The sequence below is a fragment of the Pecten maximus genome, chromosome 8 (assembly GCF_902652985.1).
Source record: "Pecten maximus chromosome 8, xPecMax1.1, whole genome shotgun sequence".
NCBI lineage: Eukaryota > Metazoa > Mollusca > Bivalvia > Pectinida > Pectinidae > Pecten > Pecten maximus.
Genome location: NC_047022.1, coordinates 27,099,224 through 27,118,959, shown reverse-complemented (window position 1 = coordinate 27,118,959; position 19,736 = coordinate 27,099,224). Strand labels below are relative to the sequence as shown.

The 19,736-nt window shown below is 34.2% G+C and overlaps 1 protein-coding gene across 1 annotated transcript; it reads left to right on the top strand.

Annotated features, from left to right (window-relative positions):
* The first annotated feature begins 6,609 nt into the window (after nt 1–6,609).
* LOC117333187 lies at nt 6,610–19,333 on the top strand. Its single transcript, XM_033892344.1, has 5 exons — nt 6,610–6,753; nt 6,941–7,094; nt 11,864–12,109; nt 12,678–12,866; nt 16,532–19,333. Exons 1-5 carry the CDS (start codon nt 6,703–6,705, stop codon nt 16,729–16,731), a joined length of 840 nt encoding a protein of 279 aa, XP_033748235.1. The 5' UTR covers nt 6,610–6,702; the 3' UTR covers nt 16,732–19,333.
* The last annotated feature ends 403 nt before the right edge of the window (nt 19,334–19,736 follow it).

Sequence of the window (19,736 nt, the reverse complement as noted above, 5' to 3'; positions counted from 1 at the left end):
CTTAATACTGGAAGAGTGCCTCAGGAATGGACTGTAGGTATAATTAAACCAATATATAAGAACAAAGGAGACCCTAGGGACCCAGATAATTATCGAGCGATAACACTTGTATCTTGTTTGGGAAAGGTATTTACCTCTATAGTTAATGATAGATTAACCAAATTGGCCGATAAAATCAATCTAGTGTCATCCGCCCAAGCCGGATTCCGAAAGGGATATTCTACCACCGAAAATATTTTCATATTACATTCATTAATTTCTTTATATTTCTCGAAGGGTAAAAAACTATATTGCTCCTTCATTGACTTTAAAAAGGCGTTCGACACTGTGTGGAGAGCGGGGTTATGGAGAAAACTTCAGAATAGTAGAATAACGGGGAAAATATTCAAGGTCATTTATAATCTTTATCAAAATACAAAATCTTGTGTAATTAACGGTAATGACAAGTCTGATTTCTTCATGTGTGATGTCGGGGTAAAACAAGGGGAAAATTTGTCACCATTTTTGTTTTCCTTGTTTCTTAATGATTTAGAAACTTTTCTTGACCAACATAATGTTCCGTTTTTGAATGATGTATATACACTAAGTGAACAAAACCTGGATTTGTATGTAAAACTGTTTGTTATATTATATGCTGATGATACTGTTCTTATGGCTGAAACACCAGATGGGTTACAGAATGCATTAAACGAATTTCAAAACTATTGTGATGAATGGAAACTTTCGGTTAACACGCAAAAAACAAAAGTAATAATATTTGAAAAAAGAAAAAGTCGAAGAAACGTCAACTTTTTATTCAATAATGAGAGTTTAGATATACAAGACTCCTATACATATCTTGGATTAATGTTAAATTATAATGGTGTTTTCACAAAAGCCAGAAGTAAATTATCGGAACAAGCAAAGAAAGCCATGTACGCATTGTATACAAAAATTAGAAATATTTCATTACCGATAGATCTGCAGTTAAAACTATTTGATGCACTTGTTATGCCAATTTTGTTATATGCATGTGAAATCTGGGGCTACGAAAATACTAAGATTATTGAAAAAATACACTTACAGTTTTGTAAAAGGATTTTAAATGTTCGCACAAGTACGCCAAATTATATGGTATATGGTGAATTGGGTAGGTACCCTTTAGAAATTGAAATAAAAATAAGAATGATTATGTTTTGGCATAAACTCATAACAGGCGAAATGAAATTATCTACTACAATGTATAAATTAATGTACAAGTTACATCAGGATTCAGTATTTAGTTCTAGATGGTTATTATATATACGAGACATATTGAACAATACTGGTTTTAATGATATATGGTTACTTCAACATTCTTGTACAAGTAATAGAGAATATCTTAAAATAATCATTAAACAAAGACTTCAAGATCAATTTGTTCAAAAATGGTTTAATGAAATTGATAGCTCCTCGCGAGGACAAGTATATTCTTTGTATAAATCTCAGTTTAATTTTGAACCATACCTATTGAAATTGAATCATAACGACCGAAGATATTTGTGTAAATTTAGAACTTCTAATTTAAAATTTCCTATAGAGACAGGGAGATGGAATAACGTTCCTCGCGAGGAAAGGTTATGTCCTCTCTGTACAAACTGTGTTGGTGATGAGTACCACTATCTATATGTCTGTAAAAATGATTCTGTTGTAGCACTACGAGCAATTTATATACCAAAATATTATTATATTAATCCTAATTGTGACAAAATGAAAGGAATGTTCTCTATATGTAATTCAGGTTTGTTAAGTAAAGTAAGTCGTTTTATCCAAAGAGTAATTAAGCTTTTAAGTATGTAAAGAACATTAGAATAATTCATGATTTGTATGATTTATCTTGATTTGTCTATTGATTACTTTGTCCATCCAATAGTTCTCTTTTTCCCCTTTATGACCTCTTGTTACATATGTATATATGTCATGAGTGAACCAATAAAATCTTGAAAATCTTGAAATCTTGACACACCGGTAGATCTACTTGGCTGATGTTTTTACAGGTGTAGAAATGAAACAGTTTTCAAATCATAAGACCTCCAAGACTGGCAATGTATCATTAACAGATTTTTTCAACTATTTCAAAGATCTAGCGGGTGAAACAGACAATAGTGTTATTACAAGTAGTAATGATACTGAGTGCGTATATCCCGAGTTAGATGTAGATTTTAGTAATGATGAAATATTGGAAGTAATTAAGGATCTTCCCAGGGGCAAAGCTGCTGGTATTGATATGGTACTTAATGAATATTTTATTGAATATAAAAATGTATTCCTACCAGTTTTATTAAAGTTATTCAATACCATGTTACAAATTGGTTATTTCCCAGAGCCATGGGCTCAAGGTGTTATAATTCCCCTGCACAAAAAGGGGGATATTGATTATGTTAACAATTACAGAGGCATAACATTAATAAGTCATTTAGCAAAACTTTTTACGTCTATGTTAAATAAGCGCTTGTTGAAGTGGAGCGCTCGTGAAGATATTGTTACCGATGCACAGTTTGGTTTCAAGCCTGGGTTTGGTACTAGAGATGCGATTTTTGCATTACAAAGCTTAATCATTAATTCTATAGACCAGAACAAACGACTATATTGTGTTTTTATTGATTACAGTAAGGCTTTTGATAGTATTGATCATCGATATTTATGGCATAAACTTTGGAAAAGTGGTATTAGAGGGCGATTACTTAATGTTATTTCATCAATTTATGATAATGTACGTTCGTGCGTGAAACTTAATGGTAAATTATCCGCCATGTTCGATTTGTATGTCGGTTTATTACAAGGGGAATCTTTGTCTCCCATACTATATTCTTTATTTGTAAATGATATGGAAAGTGAATTTATAAAGTCTGATTGTCAAAGTTACTCCTTACAGTTGATTAACCTGTTTATGTTAATGTATGCAGATGATACAGTTTTGTTCTCCGAGGACGTTACTGACCTCCAACGTATGCTTAACTGTTTACAGACTTACACTACTAAGTGGAATTTAAAAGTTAACACAGACAAAACAAAAATTGTTATTTTTAGAAAAAAGAAAAGAATATTACCTGGTGAAAGCTGGACGTTCAATAGTAAACCTATAGAAATTGTGGATAAGTTTTGTTACCTGGGTTTGGTTTTTAATTTTAACGGCAGATTTTCTGTAGCGCAAGATACTTTAGCTTCTCAAGGCAGGAAAGCATATTTTCAATTAAAAAGAAAAATGAAACACTTTAACCTTAAGTCGGAAACAAAACTCTCCTTATTTGATACATATGTTACATGTATTTTGAATTATGGGTGTGAAGTTTGGAGGCAAGATGTTTCGCCACAAGTAGATAAAATTCACCTCCTTTTTCTTAAGGATTTACTTAACGTTAGAAAAACAGTCAATACCTCTATGGTATTTTTCGAAACCGGTAGATATTCATTGTATGTGCAACGTAAAACAGCTGTTATGAAATATTGGTTAAAAATATTGAAATAAAAAAATTGTATTTTGAAATCATGCTATGATGCTCTAGTCGAATTGAATTGTAGAAAACCTAATTGTAAAACTAATTGGGTCTATCATATTAAGTATGAACTTTGTAGTTTAGGATTTGGATATGTTTGGAAAAATCAATGTGTTTTAAATGAAAATCATTTTTTTGCAAATATACAACCAACGTATTCATGATGTTTTTGTTCAAGAATTGTATAATGCTTTTGATGTATCCCCCAAATGTTATTTGTATAAACATATTGTGGATTCTTTCTGTACTCAGTTCTATCTAATTAAACCTATCAATCATATATTTAAGAAGTTATTAAGCCAATTTCGTATGCAGTGTCACAGTCTCAATATCGAGTCTGGGCGTTATAATAACATCCCTAGAAATCAGAGGATTTGTACTGTCTGTGATAAAAATGACGTAGAGGATGAAGTGCATTTTGTACTTCTCTGTCCGGCATATTCCGAATTAAGGGCGACATACATCAAAAAGTATTTTTATTGTCGACCAAGTGTGTATAAGTATATTGAATTATTCTCGAGTAAAAGTGTTAAAATTTTGAATATGTTGAGTAAGTATTTGTTTCGTGCTACAGCGAAAAGAAAAGCCCTGCTTGCAAGTAATTAAATTGATCTTAGCTTGTTGCTATTATTGATTCATCATTTTTCATCAGTGTCACTGTTGCTTCTGTAGCTTTTTATATAGTATGACGTCATCCGTTATGACGTATCGTTACTATGTGTGACGTCACGGTTTTGTCATATTAATTCAATAAGTTGAAACTGGTGAGTTTACAGTGTATATTGATAACTCAATGAAGTTACAACATGTCTTGTACATCTCATTACAGTAGTATTAATGGTAATATTGTCCTCCGCCATCTTATGCTTGTCTATGTCATGATAATTATGAAAATGTTTGTACTGTTCCCTATATGCTTGTTTTGCATTTGGATGAAATAAAAACTACTCTGTCAAACCGGTGCCGATTAAATCTTTAAACTGCTGAAACAATCGCGTAATTACTGCCGAGGTGTTCTGAATACGACTGTAACGGTCAGCGCTGTCTATTAAATCGCGATCGGATAAAACGCTAACTCAGTAACAGTAACATTTTATACGCACATGCGCAGCCCAACTTCCGATGCTAATACACATGGAAATGGCGTGGTAATCAATAAAACGTAAGTAGGCCTATCAAACAGTATTTCATACGTCCAATAAAAGGTAATGGTTCTGTTACGTTTTACATACAATCTGTGTTAAACTTAAACGGTTATTTGATTTGACATGAATAAATTGTTATTCTGTCGAATTCCGTTTTATCTTTATTCCTTTTGCAAACATGACTTGCACATCAGATCGTTATTGAAGTGACTAAGTGAAAGAAACTCTATCGTGACTGTTTATCGGCAAAACTACACCAAACTACAAGTGACAGAACGAAACATTACATATATATTCACATGAATTGACCAGTCTTCGCACTAAACTGATGAGTGACAGAGCGGAGTTATAATGAGTATACAATGTTGACGAATATTGACCAAACTTTTCACCAAAAATGATAACTCGCTTAATTCGTGGTCCCGTCGACTTCGAGTTAACGAAGTTCCACTGTATAGTGATTGTTGTGTTTATAGTGAATCAGTACATTTAGTGATCGGAGTGTGTATGAATCAGTATATATAGAGTCACTGATGAGGTTACAGTGAGCAGTATATACAGTGATTGCTGTGTTTGTAGTGAATAAGTACATTCAGTGATTGCCGTGCTTGTAGTGAATCAGTACATATGGTGATCGCTGTTTTTGTAATGAATCATTATATAGAGTGATGGATGTGTTTACAGTGAGTCAGCATATATAGTGATTGCTCCCTTTATAGTAAATCAGTACATAGAGAGATTGCTTCGTTTGTAGTGAATCGGTAGATATAGTGATTGCTGTGTTTAGAGTGAGTCAGTACATATAGTGATTGCTGTGTTTAGAGTGAGGCAGTACACAGAGTGATTGCTGTGTTTGTAGTGAATCAGTACATATGGTGATTGCTGTGTTTACAGTGAGTCAGTATATAGAGTGATGGCTGTGTTTACAGTGAGTCAGTATATAAAGTGATTGCTCCCTATAGTTAATCAGTATATAGAGAGATTGCTTTATTCATAGTAAATTTTTACATATAGTGATTGCTGTGTTTGTAGTGAATTAGAACATTCAGTGATTGCGGTGCTTGTAGTGAATCGTTACATATAATGATTGCTGTGTTTGTAGTCAGTCAGTATATAGAGTGATTGCTGTGTTGTAGTGAGTCAGTACATACAAATTTATCGTAATTACCGTCTTTAAAGTAAATCAGTAAGTATAGTGATTGCTTTTGCAGTGAGTCAGTATATAGAGTGATTGTCAGCATATAAAGTGATTGCTGTGTTTATAGTGAATCAGTATAATAAGTGATTGCTTCATTCATAGTAAATCTTTACATATGGTGATTGCTGAGTTTGTAGTGAGTCAGTATATAGTGTGATTGCTGTGTTTGTAGTGAGTCAGTATATAGTGTGATTGCTGTGTTTGTAGTGAGTCATTATATAGAGTGATTGCTGTGTTTGTAGTGAGTCAGTATACAGAGTGATTGCTGTGTTTGTATTGAATCAGTACATACAATGATTTCTTTGTTTTTAATGAATCAATATATAGAGTAATTGTTTTGATTTTAGTGAATCAGTACATATTTATTGATTGCTATGTTTGTAGTGAATCAGTATATAGAGTGATTGCGGTGATTGTAATGAACCAGTATACGTAGTGAATGCTGTGATTGTAGTGAGTAGCAACTAACACTTTTATCAACTCTAGTATGTCCCGCTACGGAATAGAACTCAAAGCCTTTCTCAAAGAGCGAACGCTCCACTGAAGGCCAAAAGTGAGGCATTATCAATGGGGACATCTGAAAGAAAATTGTTCAGAAAGAAGAGAACCGAATATAGAATAGAAAATTTAATCACCTCTAATGATCATTCCTACAGCGAAGACTTCCTTGTACATTATTTTCATTTAACTGATGTAACATAATCAAAGAAAACAATGACATGGTACCGGTGGCCTATGGTTGCAGGTGACATTTCCAGTGGAGACGATTGTTCAATCGGTCACGCTGCAGGGTCGACATAATTACGATCCGAGGGTGGTAAAGTCCTACTATTTACTGTACAGCATGGATGGTGTCACGTGGACAACAGCGATGTCACAAGATGGATCACCAAAGGTATATAACCTCACATTCTAACACGACCTATCCGACTCCTAACATTCCGGAATATGTATATAGATTATTATTTTGTGCTTATTGTTTTCTAACTAATAACTTTATTAATTCTGTCTTACTGAGCATAAGATATAACTAGGTACATCAGAGTTGATTCGTCCACTCATTCTTTTGTTTTCTATTACAGTTGTTTGCTGGAAATGTTGATCCTCATACTCCAGTGACGTCCTACGTAACACCAAACATCACTGCTCTACACGTTCGTATAAACCCACAGTCATGGTACCTGCACATTTTTGTTAGGTTCGACGTTGGTGGTTGTCAGATCCGGAAACTGAACGGTAAGATGATTTCTTCACACTAGTTACCCTGTAAGAGTTAAAAATATTAAGCTTAGGACTAGGTTTAGGGAATGTTTAACTCATTTGTTTGATATTTTGATCAGCATCTTTGCATAGCATTGAATCCTACGTGCAATTTAATTTCCACATGCAAAATACCTGTATGGACAATCCCTAGTTTTATGTTATTTATTGCATACAAGTGTATGTCCAAAGTATCCAGTAACTGAAATGATGGTTTTTTTTTTTTTTTTTGTTTTTTTTAATTTTTAATGTTCATTTTCATTTGATACATCAAAAAGAATTACCTGATATAATTATTAGTATCGATTTAATAGACAACTGTTCATACTTTGTTTCTTTGTATGTTGGAAACAGTGATTAAAGTAATGTATTCCATTTTTAATATGGACAATATGAATTTTAATATGAATCAATACACCTTTTCTTACTTTCACTTACAAATGAAAAAAAATAACACGTATTGAAATAATGTTCATAATTTTAAACCACCTTACATACACTTCATACCTTATCAGTGGCTTTTTCATATAAAAAATCACTTATTTCGTAATATCTTATCATATAATTACAAATTATAGTATTTATATAGTATAAAATGTTAGTAGTTCTTGATATAATATGTAAAAGTCATCATCAGTATGATGTGACCAGGTGGGGTGTCCTGCTGGTTGTCTTCGGCAGTATGATGTGACCAGGTGGGGTGTCCTGCTGGTTGTCTTCGGCAGTATCATTCAGTGAGGAAGCACTGTAAAGTCGATATCAGTTTCACGTTAACACAAAGAGACAAACAAAAGCACACAGAGGTCGGCCTAAACATTTTCACACTAAGGAACCACTTACTGATACATGGATTTGTGCAAACAAAGTTGGCCTCCATTAACTAAATACCAAAATACTAAATCAGTAAGTACCGCCGATAATAGTTATTTTTTCAAGCATATTATTAATGAAAGTTTTATTTCTTAACAAATTCCATTTAGAATGTCTTCCATATTCAGTCCGTTCAAATTATTTAACGTATAGAGAGTTTTATTACTTAAGTTGTAAGGTCGTCTTTAGGTCAAACATTAAAACTAAGAAATCTGCTAGAAATATTAATAGTAGAAGTCTTCCTTTAGTCTGCGTTTCTCATCTAAGGATTATGCAGATTGTAAAGCCTGGACCGGCTGGACAAGAACACAGTTTCTAGACATTATTTCACACGGTTCTTCCTCTATCGACACTAGCATGTACACTCCAAACCACGAGGATGAATTATTTTGTTGTGGATAAGACGAATATATCATGGAAACAGTGTTCAACTGTTGTTTACACGTCAGTTCCCAGTTTATAGAAAACTTTTCATTCCATAGTAAAAGCATTACATATAACTATCGTTCCGTTATCCCTTGGACGCGAACATTTGTTCGCCGAAGTATTTTTTCCAGAGAATCTCCAACTGTGGCCAGAAGAAGCGGAACTATTTGAAGTTCATATATGCCATGCCTGGTGGTTACCTTCTGGACGACTATTTCATTGATGTCATCGAGGCACTAGTTTGAATAGTAGCAGCTTGTCGATTGGAATCCGAGGACCCATATATATATATTAGAATACCAGAGCGAGACGCAAAGTATAGAGCTCTGGCTGACGAAATGAAATCGCCTTAGTATTCACAACACCTTAGCTCAGGGTGTAAAAGATGCGTCAGATCTTATCAGAAAGACTAAGTCACTATTTGTCAAACTAAATGTTACCAAATATCACTGGCAGCTGGCTGCATCGGTGAGCACCGCAGTGATGATGATGACTATGAAATCTGGATCTAGCGGCACTCATGGGACAATGAACGATGCGAAATCCACTCGAGGCATACGAACAATGTAAAGTACAATGTGCGGATCCAGCATGACAATTCCGAAGTCATTCATCCCATAAAAGATTATTATTGCTAGTGTCCTACTGGGCAGAGAACCATGGGGTATGTGCCCACGCAGCCAGTATCATATACTATTTAGGATACTACATGCATTTGGAACCAGTAAGCCTTTGCATCCAAAAGTCAAACGGTTTAGGACAAACCTCAAGTAATGTAGATTTCGCTACAAACCGTCATCTCCCAGGTATTACATGTAGGTATGGTCGACTGGGACAATTAGAACTACGATGTAGACCAACACTGACCTGGCCAAGTTTTTAGGACGAGGAAGCCATATTGGATTTCAGTTAAGATGGTTTAATGTGTAAACCAACATTAATCTCTCATGTAACGTTCTCGTCGGAAATTTAATGTGTAAACCAACATTAATCTCTCGTGTAACGTTCTCGTCGGAAATTTAATGTGTAAACCAACATTAATCTATCATGTAACGTTCTCGTCGGAAATTTAATGTGTAAACCAACATTAATCTCTCGTGTAACGTTCTCGTCGGAAATTTAATGTGTAAACCAACATTAATCTCTCATGTAATGTTCTCGTCGGAAATTTAATGTGTAAACCAAGATTAATCTCTCGTGTAACGTTCTCGTCGGAAATTTAATGTGTAAACCAACATTGATCTCTCGTGTAACGTTCTCGTCGGAAATTTAATGTGTAAACCAACATTAATCTATCATGTAACGTTCTCGTCGGAAATTTAATGTGTAAACCAACATTAATCTCTCGTGTAACGTTCTCGTCGGAAATTTAATGTGTAAACCAACATTAATCTCTCGTGTAACGTTCTCGTCGGAAATTTAATGTGTAAACCAACATTAATCTCTCATGTAACGTTCTCGTCGGAAATTTAATGTGTAAACCAACATTAATCTCTCATGTAACGTTCTCGTCGGAAGTTTAATGTGTAAACCAACATTAATCTCTCGTGTAACGTTCTCGTCGGAAGTTTAATGTGTAAACCAACATTAATCTCTCGTGTAACGTTCTCGTCGGAAATTTAATGTGTAAACCAACATTAATCTCTCATGTAACGTTCTCGTCGGAAATTTAATGTGTAAACCAACATTAATCTCTCACGTGACGTTCTCGTCGGAACATTGATTCAGCAGAACATTTTGTATCTGTGGTTATCAGGAAATATGGCGGCCATTTTAAAAGTTGAAATTTCACTTTAGTTGGGTATTAGTGTATGTGTTAGTTCCTGTGTTCTAATGAAACCAAGTATAAACATTTCATTTCAGTTCGCTTTACAATATTTCAATGCAAACAAATTTTCCCCTGTGCTGGTTTTTCTTTTAAAAATCACGTAGCAATATTGTCAATCAATTTTAATTACTTTGCACAAAACTAATATTTACTATTTATGGCCAATGTATTTGATACTGTTTTGACATGTTTAGCACATAATTACGAATGTACTGCAATAGGAAGTTGTATTTTTGACCTTCACAAAATTTCGCTTAATGTTAAAAACAAATTTATTACTCGAAATCCATCACATTTGTATCTCGTATTCGTAATGTATTCAAAATTGTAACTTCATGCTTTGCATATATGATATATGACAAGTTATTATCAACATGTTAACATTTAGTTTTCTGCGAAAATGAAGAATGGAAATTGAAGCAATTTCCCCAAAAACTACCCTTTTTTGGCACAGGAATGGCGCTATATTCTTGCGTATGTACATGTTTGGTTTCAATGCCTATTTGTAAACGTAGGACTACAGAGGCTACCAATAGCACAAACAAACTGTCGTTTTTCCCTTCTTAAGCCATTTTGAAACCCCACCTTTATACATTTATATTATCCCAGCTAACTTATTCAATACTTTATATTCCTATTGATCTGAATATCAGCGCTAGGAAAATGTAAAAATATAGAACAAATTCATTTCAGACGCTGTATGCTAGGAAATCCAAATCTTTATTTTATTTTATAACTCACTCTAATAAATGTCTCTATAGAAGCTGTATGTATTAGTTAGCTAGGGGCCTTGTTTTTCAAAAGGTGATGAGGTTAATACAAAATTAACAACAATCTAAAATTATTGATCAATCGTTTCTCGTAGACCAAGCTTGAGACAACTGTACAAAACTCGCCATCTTCAGTTTTTTTGTCATCTCTGCCTATTTTAAGGAATATACCTAAATAATGTTCACTAACGAAAAGATTTAATCTGGGTTCGGTGTGCGAATTCATTTTAATGCTGTTTACCACTGTTTTTGTTAGACCCCTTGGGTAGGATATACCAACATATATTATGATGAACTTGAAATCGAATAAAATTCCATTTATAAATGTAACTTCACATAATACAATTCGAAAACGCCTGATTAATCTTCTTTTTTTTTTCTTTTTTCTTTTTGCACGAAAATTGAACACTAACGTCATACAAAGTGATCTTCAAAGTTAACTTAGAGGTATTTTAGAAACTTTCATCTTATCTTAATAAATGCATCATACGATTTTGGCCGATGTCATTGAAACCTGGTTTCTTTTTAATCAGCATTTATTGTGTTTCTATGAGAAGCATTTTGATTCACCAATTTTTATACAATTTTTACACACGTCTGACACAGGTTTACTCTAACAAAACATCTTAATACTAAGAAATCTGCAAAGGCAGAAAATAACATAGGACACCGACATATTAACAAAACCATAATTCAAAATCGTTTTAACGAGGACAAACATCAAACACGTCTCACTTCTTTAGAAACGAAAATATAACGTAAGATACTTAAAATTTTCATTAGTATCATTTCACCAAACGTCCTGGTTGTGATATTTTGCTGCTTTTGAATGTGTATCATTAATTATGTAGATAAACAAAGCAGGTTTGCTAGGAAGTCAGTGAAGCTCAACGAAGAAATGATAAATTCAAACGTCGTTATGCCAGCGAAGATAATGACGTCGATGAAAGATTGTTCAATGGCATGTCGTCATCACAAATCATGCATGGCCTTCACCTATCAGGCTACAGACGGAATACAATGGTGTACAGGCTACAACGCATGGAATGTAGTGCCAGCGAAGATTTCCATCCAGGAAGCTGTATTCGTTAGCCAAGGTAAAACTTCTTTTTTGAATGATTCAACTGTTCTGATGTAAAGGTTGAAATAAGTGAGCCTTCATCTGCCGATATATACGATTTTGTTTATGTTGTTAACTTGTTCATATTCAATAAACAAGGGAAAGGAAATATTGAAAAGAGAGGATCTTCATCTCCTATGCGTTGAGATCTTGACTAGCTAAAGGATTTTGTCTATACGTTCAGATCCAGACAAGCTCATGGTTTTTGTGCATTGACTGAGAAAAATATAATCTAACATGGGTGTGTTCCGTGAACAGGGATATATCAACCCTTGTGGACGAGTTTGGCCAGTCAGCACGAGGCTTGTCGAGTGCTGGCTGGCCAAACTAACAAACGAGGGTTGAGATATTCTTGTTTGCGGAATAGACCCATGTTTGATTAATTTTCTCACATACTCGCAAGCAAATGCAAGTTTTGATGATTTTTTTTTTATCGCGCCATCTTAAATGCTCCTTGGAATGTGCGTCAAAATTGATGACGTCATTACGTAAAATGACGATGTTACGTTATTTCTATGCTAGGACATTGTATCTTATACACTTAGAAATCCTCGATGCCTATGGCTATAAAGAAGAACAGGGCATGACCATGTCATACAATGTCCTTGAGGTTAGGGCGACACGAGCAGATGCAACAGCTACATGTGCAGCACAGGGCACACGGTTGATCATGGTCGACACTACATCCAAACTGACAAGGCTGCAGAACTACATCGATGGTAAACGTGTACTAAGTAAGCATACATTTCTTTACAAAAAAAAACATATATTGACTTAGTTAAGAATAAGAAAATAAGATAAACACGGGTAAGTCAAATTTCAGGTAAAATTGTCGACTTATCCAGTGCTTCGACTTAACAGTGTTTCTATGTACAGACATATGCAATGACATAAATGACCCGATTTCATCGGTTGTCTACCATGTACATGTCCGAAAACATGGCGTGTTAAAGCAATTAATGAACCCAACATTGTATATCAGAACAATATTTCAGAATATAAACGTCGTGTAATTAGCATTGGTCATGCCACACACACGTGTTGACGTTCTCGGTATGTCATGCATACACATTATGTAGAAAGCGTGTACTTAGAATTATAATGTAACATTATCATTCTATCCCAGATTGCTTTCAGTAGATATCAGTATATTATATCATTACTCAGGCGACCAACGAGGTGCATGTGCGTCTTGTACTAATTCTTAAAAATGAAAATATTAACAACATGCTATAAATATGAATAAAAAATGCAGTTTGGTTTAACTTTGACCATAAAACGGAATAAATTGTTGAACATTAAATTTATTAATAGTTGAATACTTTAGTCTGAAAAATGACACAAAATATTTGACTCTCCCAATGTATATCATCGAAGTATGTGCGACAATAGTGAGTTTTATTATTTACCATTCCTCAATACACAACAAAAGGAGGGCAATCTCGATACGACATGGTACATGTAACAAACTATATCATCGACACTAAAATGAAATTTATGTTTTATATGATATTCCTACTCATATACGTTTGAGGCTACAATATTATCTGAGTATGTATTATTTTAGATATAAAGTCCAGGTCAATACCTGTTTCGACAGCTGTATCCGTATGACCTTTTTGACTGCCTTGCAGACATGACGTCAGAACATCCGTAAGAAGCGAATGAAGTTAGGGTGTTTTCTCTCCTTTTCTTTTTCAAACTACTTTTTCCTATTTTCTTACTATCTCATTGACACTGCCTTCAATATGGGCCTTTAGATGAGTAGTCGCCCCTTTTTTGGAGGTTAATGGCTTCGTCCCCTGACGTTGACATCCTGCCGTTAAAATTTGGGTTAAGGACCGGTTCGGTCGTCAGTATTATGTGACCGGGTGTCACGCTGCCGTGTGACATTTCAATGTGATAACACTATACAACCGTCCATCTGTAGTCTCATTGGTGACGTCTTTGAATCATTTACTGGTGCTAAAAGAATATGAATCAATACCAAACCTAACAACTTTTAAATTATTTCAGTATTTCGTTTCTAAACGACCACCCGGCTTGCCGTTTACATTACGGTATTCTTATACTAAATATAGCATTTTAGATTACCATGTTGACTCTGCTGACAATGGATATTAATTTAATCCAAGGTCTACTTCCCGCGACCTATACAAATAGAAACAGTAACAATTGTGATTGTTGAAATTAATATTCTATGATTTACCTAATAAGTGTAACTGGAACTCACTTAAATGATAGTATGCCCGAACAAGGAATATATTTTGAAAATCGCAATTTTTTTAGAAAGGATGGAACAAATCAAGGAAGTGGAGTGTTCTAATATATGGCATTAATAATATATGCCAAGCGAAGATATGATTTAAATAATGATTACTTTGAATTACTACGGCTTCAACTAAAATTAACAGGCAAACTTATAAGTTTATGTTATATGAAACCAATACCGACTTACAAGCTCTCCTTATCTTACTGGTACAAGCATGTTAGAAATGTAAATAAAGTATCAGATCTTAATAAAGATTACATACTGGTAGGTGATATTAACCAGAACATGTTAACATCATACAGCTGAACAATCCAATTCTGAACAGGCATGGGACAATAATGTAATTCTGTGATACATCCTATAATTAGTGCTAAAGAAAAATGAACATAACGAAATTATACGGAAATTGTTTTTGCTCAAGAATCTTGCCATAATATTGTTTATATAGATCATAAGCTTAAGGTTTAAAAAGTACTTAGTCGTGTAATATATAACCAAAGGCTTTGGATAGATCCATAAGGACAGCCGCTAGTGAATCCTTCCCGTCCTCGACGATATAAAGTAAAGTTGCTTTACAGCTATATTGCAGCCTTTCCGTCCTCGACGATATAAAGTAAAGTTGCTTTACAGCCATATTGCAGCCTTTCAATCTTCGACGATATAAAGTAAATTTGTTTGACAGCCATATTGCAGCCTTCCCGTCCTCGACGATATAAAGTAAAGTTGCTTTACAGCTATACTGCAGCCTTTCCGTCCTCGACGATATAAAGTAAAGTTGTTTGACAGCCATATTGCAGCCTTCCATTCCTCGACGATATAAAGTAAAGTTGCTTGACAGCCATATTGCAGTCTTCCCGTCCTTGACGATATAAAGTAAAGTTGTTTGATAACCATATTGCAGTCTTCCCGTCCTCGACGATATAAAGTAAAGTTGTTTGATAGCCATATTGCAGTCTTCCCGTCCTCGACGATATAAAGTAAAGTTGTTTGATATCCATAATGCAGCCTTCCCGTCCTCTACGATATAAAGTAAGGTTGTTTGACATCAATGGTGCAGCTCTCCGGTTCTAGACTATTTAAAGTAAAGTTGTTTGACATCAAAAGCTAAGCCTTAAAGTCCTCGCCGATACAAAGTAAGGTCCTTGTTTGACATTCATAATGCAGCCTTCCCGTCCTCGACGATATAAAGTAAAGTTGTTTGACAGCCATATTGCAGTCTTCCCGTCCTCGACGATATAAAGTAAAGTTGTTTGACAGCCATATTGCAGTCTTCCCGTCCTCGACGATATAAAGTAAAGTTGTTTGACAGCCATATTGCAGTCTTCCCGTCCTCGACGATATAAAGTAAAGTTGTTTGATATCCATAATGCAGCCTTCCCGTCCTCTACGATATAAAGTAAGGTTGTTTGACATCAATAATGCAGCCATCAAATCCTTGACGATAAAAAAAAAAAAAAAAAAGGTTGCTAGACATCAATAGCGAAGCCTTCAAGTCATCGACGATACAGAGTAAGGTGGTTTGACATCCATAGTGGATCCTTCCAGTCCTCGACGATATAAAGTAAGGTTGTTTGACATCAATGGTGCAGCTCTCCGGTTCTCGACTATTTAAAGTAAAGTTGTTTGACATCAAAAGCTAAGCCTTAAAGTCCTCGACGATACAAAGTAAGGTCCTTGTTTGACATTCATAATGCAGCCTTCCCGTCGTCGACGATATAAAGTAAAGTTGTTTGACAGCCATATTGCAGTCTTCCCGTCCTCGACGATATAAAGTAAAGTTGTTTGATAACCATATTGCAGCCTTCCAGTCCTCGACGATATAAAGTAAAGTTGTTTGACAGCCATATTGCAGCCTTCTAGTTCCCGACGATACAAAGTAAAGTTGTTTGACAGCCATTTTTCAGATTTATTTGTTTATCGCAAACGTTTCATTTTCTTTTGTAAGGGAAGTGACCTGTATTTTGCTTTGCGGTATTTTTTCTGTTAAAAGCATTAAACTGTTGCCCAATACCCATTGAATTATTTCAATAAAATCTGTGTGAAATGAAATGAAAATGACCAAGGCTGCTAATAGTACGTTAAGCAATACAAAACCCAGTTATATCTAGAGCAATATTTCATTTTCAGAGAACAACTACGGAATGTTCGTCTCCGGAAATTACAACTCCGGGATATGGCTGTATGATAGCGAAGGGACTGAGATAGACAGCGCCCTCTGGTCTCCCGCAAACCCCGACCCCAGTCAAGGTCACTGTGTGATGTTGACACTGACTGGCCTAGCCAGTGTCGATTGTGGACAGAAACAACTTGCAATCTGCGGGTATTAAAGACGACGACTTTGAAATCATTTAGATATTTGGTGTTAATGTGCATATTTGGTATCATTTAATTTGAAAAGAAAGCTAAAAAATAATTTGGTAAATTTAGAGATAAATGTATGAAACTTATATGTCACTATGATACGAAATGGAATCATTTTTAGGGAAATTTCAATGACATATTTTAACCCGATGCGGCGATTGGTGTATTCAGAGAGGTGGATAATACGTTGACTTACATTGGCATGGATGTTATCTTCAAGATAATGCAAGTGTAGTCATCAATTGTAAATGCACAATAAAGACTTCAATCAGTAATCCTATCATCTGTGGCCACCGTCCATAACAGACCTTAATGTGTTAATATGACATAAAACAAAACAATGCCAGAGCGAGTAAAAATGATTATATCGATTGAAGGGATGAATCCAATATTAGGGATCAAATACATAAGAGAGGCAACTCTTTAAAACGCTGGTGTCTCAGTTTACGACAATGGATTCGAAGTTCAACTTACATTTCGTATCCTTGATGAAGGGGATTTCAGTTTACGACAATGGATTAGAAGTTCGTTTTACATTTCGCATCCTCTATGAATCGGTTTTCAGTTTACGAAAATGGATTAGAAGTCCAATATACCTTTCGTATCCTTGATGAAGGGCATTTCAGTTTTCGACAATGGATGAGAAGTTCGATTTACATTTCGTATCCTTGATGAAGGGGATTTCATATTTCATAAATAATATCTGTGACATTTCCTTGAAAGCGACGCTTAAAACAGTTTTGAGATGACTCAAATCTTTTCAACTTTTGTGATTTTTTAAACAAATTCATAAATACAAGAACAGTCGATCTACAGTCAACCTAAGATTTTTAACCTTTATGTGTTAATCAAACTTATATTCCTCGGACTTGATGTTATCTATCATTCCACTGGATAGTTACCTAAAGCAGGGTTCTGATCAGACTCTTTTTCGTTACTGCAATGTATCACAAATCGATTGTTCTACAACAATACCACATTAGACTGCCATATTCTGATTTTAAACCATTGATTATGAACTGAATTAAACTGATCTGGCCAGAATATTGGTTCCGAACGGTAAACCAACGCGGAGAAGAACTTTTAGGTTCAATCACTTCTGTTTTACAGCCTTCATTTGCTGACTACTTGTTTCAGTTAAATGCTTAATAACTAAACTAGCTATGGCTAGTGCAGATGTAAGGAAATGGACTTTTGGCCAATGTCTGTCGATATCTGAGGGGCATGTAGTTTATATGACATGTTCATAATAATCAAATAATTACTGTAATTGTATAATAGGAATGAGTAATCTCCCTTTAACTATTGTATTATAACGTTTTCATTTTTAAATTAATATCTGTGATTTACTAAATGTCCAACTATTACTTTAGCCACCGTCGGAGAGAATTTGTTATTCAATTCCATTGACTGTAATCATCTTTGTAAATAAAATTTATTGAAATGAAATGAAAAGAACTATACAATAAAATGTGTTTTGTAACCAATTGATATCAGTGATTTATCTTTTACCTTTTACCGTGTAGTTCAGAGTTTAATGTGCTTACTTTCTGTGTGTCCTTTTAATCTAGTGTAATTTGGCCCCATATGTCTCAAATTGTAGAAGGACCGTGAAACAGTACAATTTCTAACAACCTAGTCCTGATGACATTAAAACAAGAGGTCAGAGAGGCTTTTATTTCACTTTAGTTTGATGAGGCATTGGTTTCCAAAATGATATTTTACTTCAATTTTATTCTCGTGCATTTAAATTATATTTTACTATGTTGTTGTGTGATGCCTTTGTGGTCTTCTTTCATTTTATTCATAATTAACATTTATTATGAGTAAAAAGTCAGATTATAAGCGGTGATATCGAATGGCCACTGAATGTTCAATTTTTTTTCTATTCATATTTTACATGTTTATTTGTGTAGCAAAATAAATGAACACTTTTGCTCCTGGTATCATTGACAAAGCAACTGTATATTGCTACCTTATATATATATTACCATATATGGAATTCTTTATTAATGTCATACGTAATAGTGCGACTCATTGGTGTTTTGTAAAATCCTATCACGTGGAATTTACGACACAGAAATACGTTGAGGAAAAATATTAACAATAATTTACACGATTTTTTGCTATTTTTTTTATTTTATGAAACAGATGAGAAGTAATGAGTGATATCAAATGGCCCTATAAGATTATGTGATTCTTATATGATATCCAATATCAAATATTACAATTTTATAAGATTTTATGTCAATCTAGTGTGTTTTTCCCCACTCCCCTCCTAGGTATCAAAATTTTAGGCCCTTACATCACTGATGAGACTTAAGTTTTTATCTCCTGTGTCAAAGTTTGTATTTGTATTATGAAATAGTTTTATCTACTATGTCTTACTTTGTTTATGGATTGTGTCTATCTTTGTATTTGTAATGAAAGATATTTTATCTACTGTGTCTAAATTTGTATTTGTAATGAAAGGTATTTTATCTACTGTGTCTAACTTTGTATTTGTAATGAAAGGTATTTTATCTACTGTGTCTAACTTTGTATTTGTAATAAAAGGTATTTTATCTACTGTGTCTAACTTTGTATTTGTATTGAAAGGCATTTTATCTACTATGTCTAACTTTGTATTTGTATTGAAAGGTATTTTATCTACTATGTCTAACTATATTTTTGCATTAAAATTAATGAAATTGTGTTTGAACTGATAAATCGTATCCTTGAGACTTATGTATTGCGAATGAATAAAATCGTCAGTTACGTCTAATCAAACAATTTAGGTTGTGTCATACCCATGTTCGCAAACTCAAATTTTACGCACCAATTTCACACATACAGTTCAGTGCTGATAAAATGACCGTAATTTGACCAACCTTTTGACACTTTCTTATGTTCAGACACGTTTCTGAAATACTAAGTCGCTGCATGACGTTATGACTGCCATTCGAATTCCATCCATAGTCCAAGCTATTCG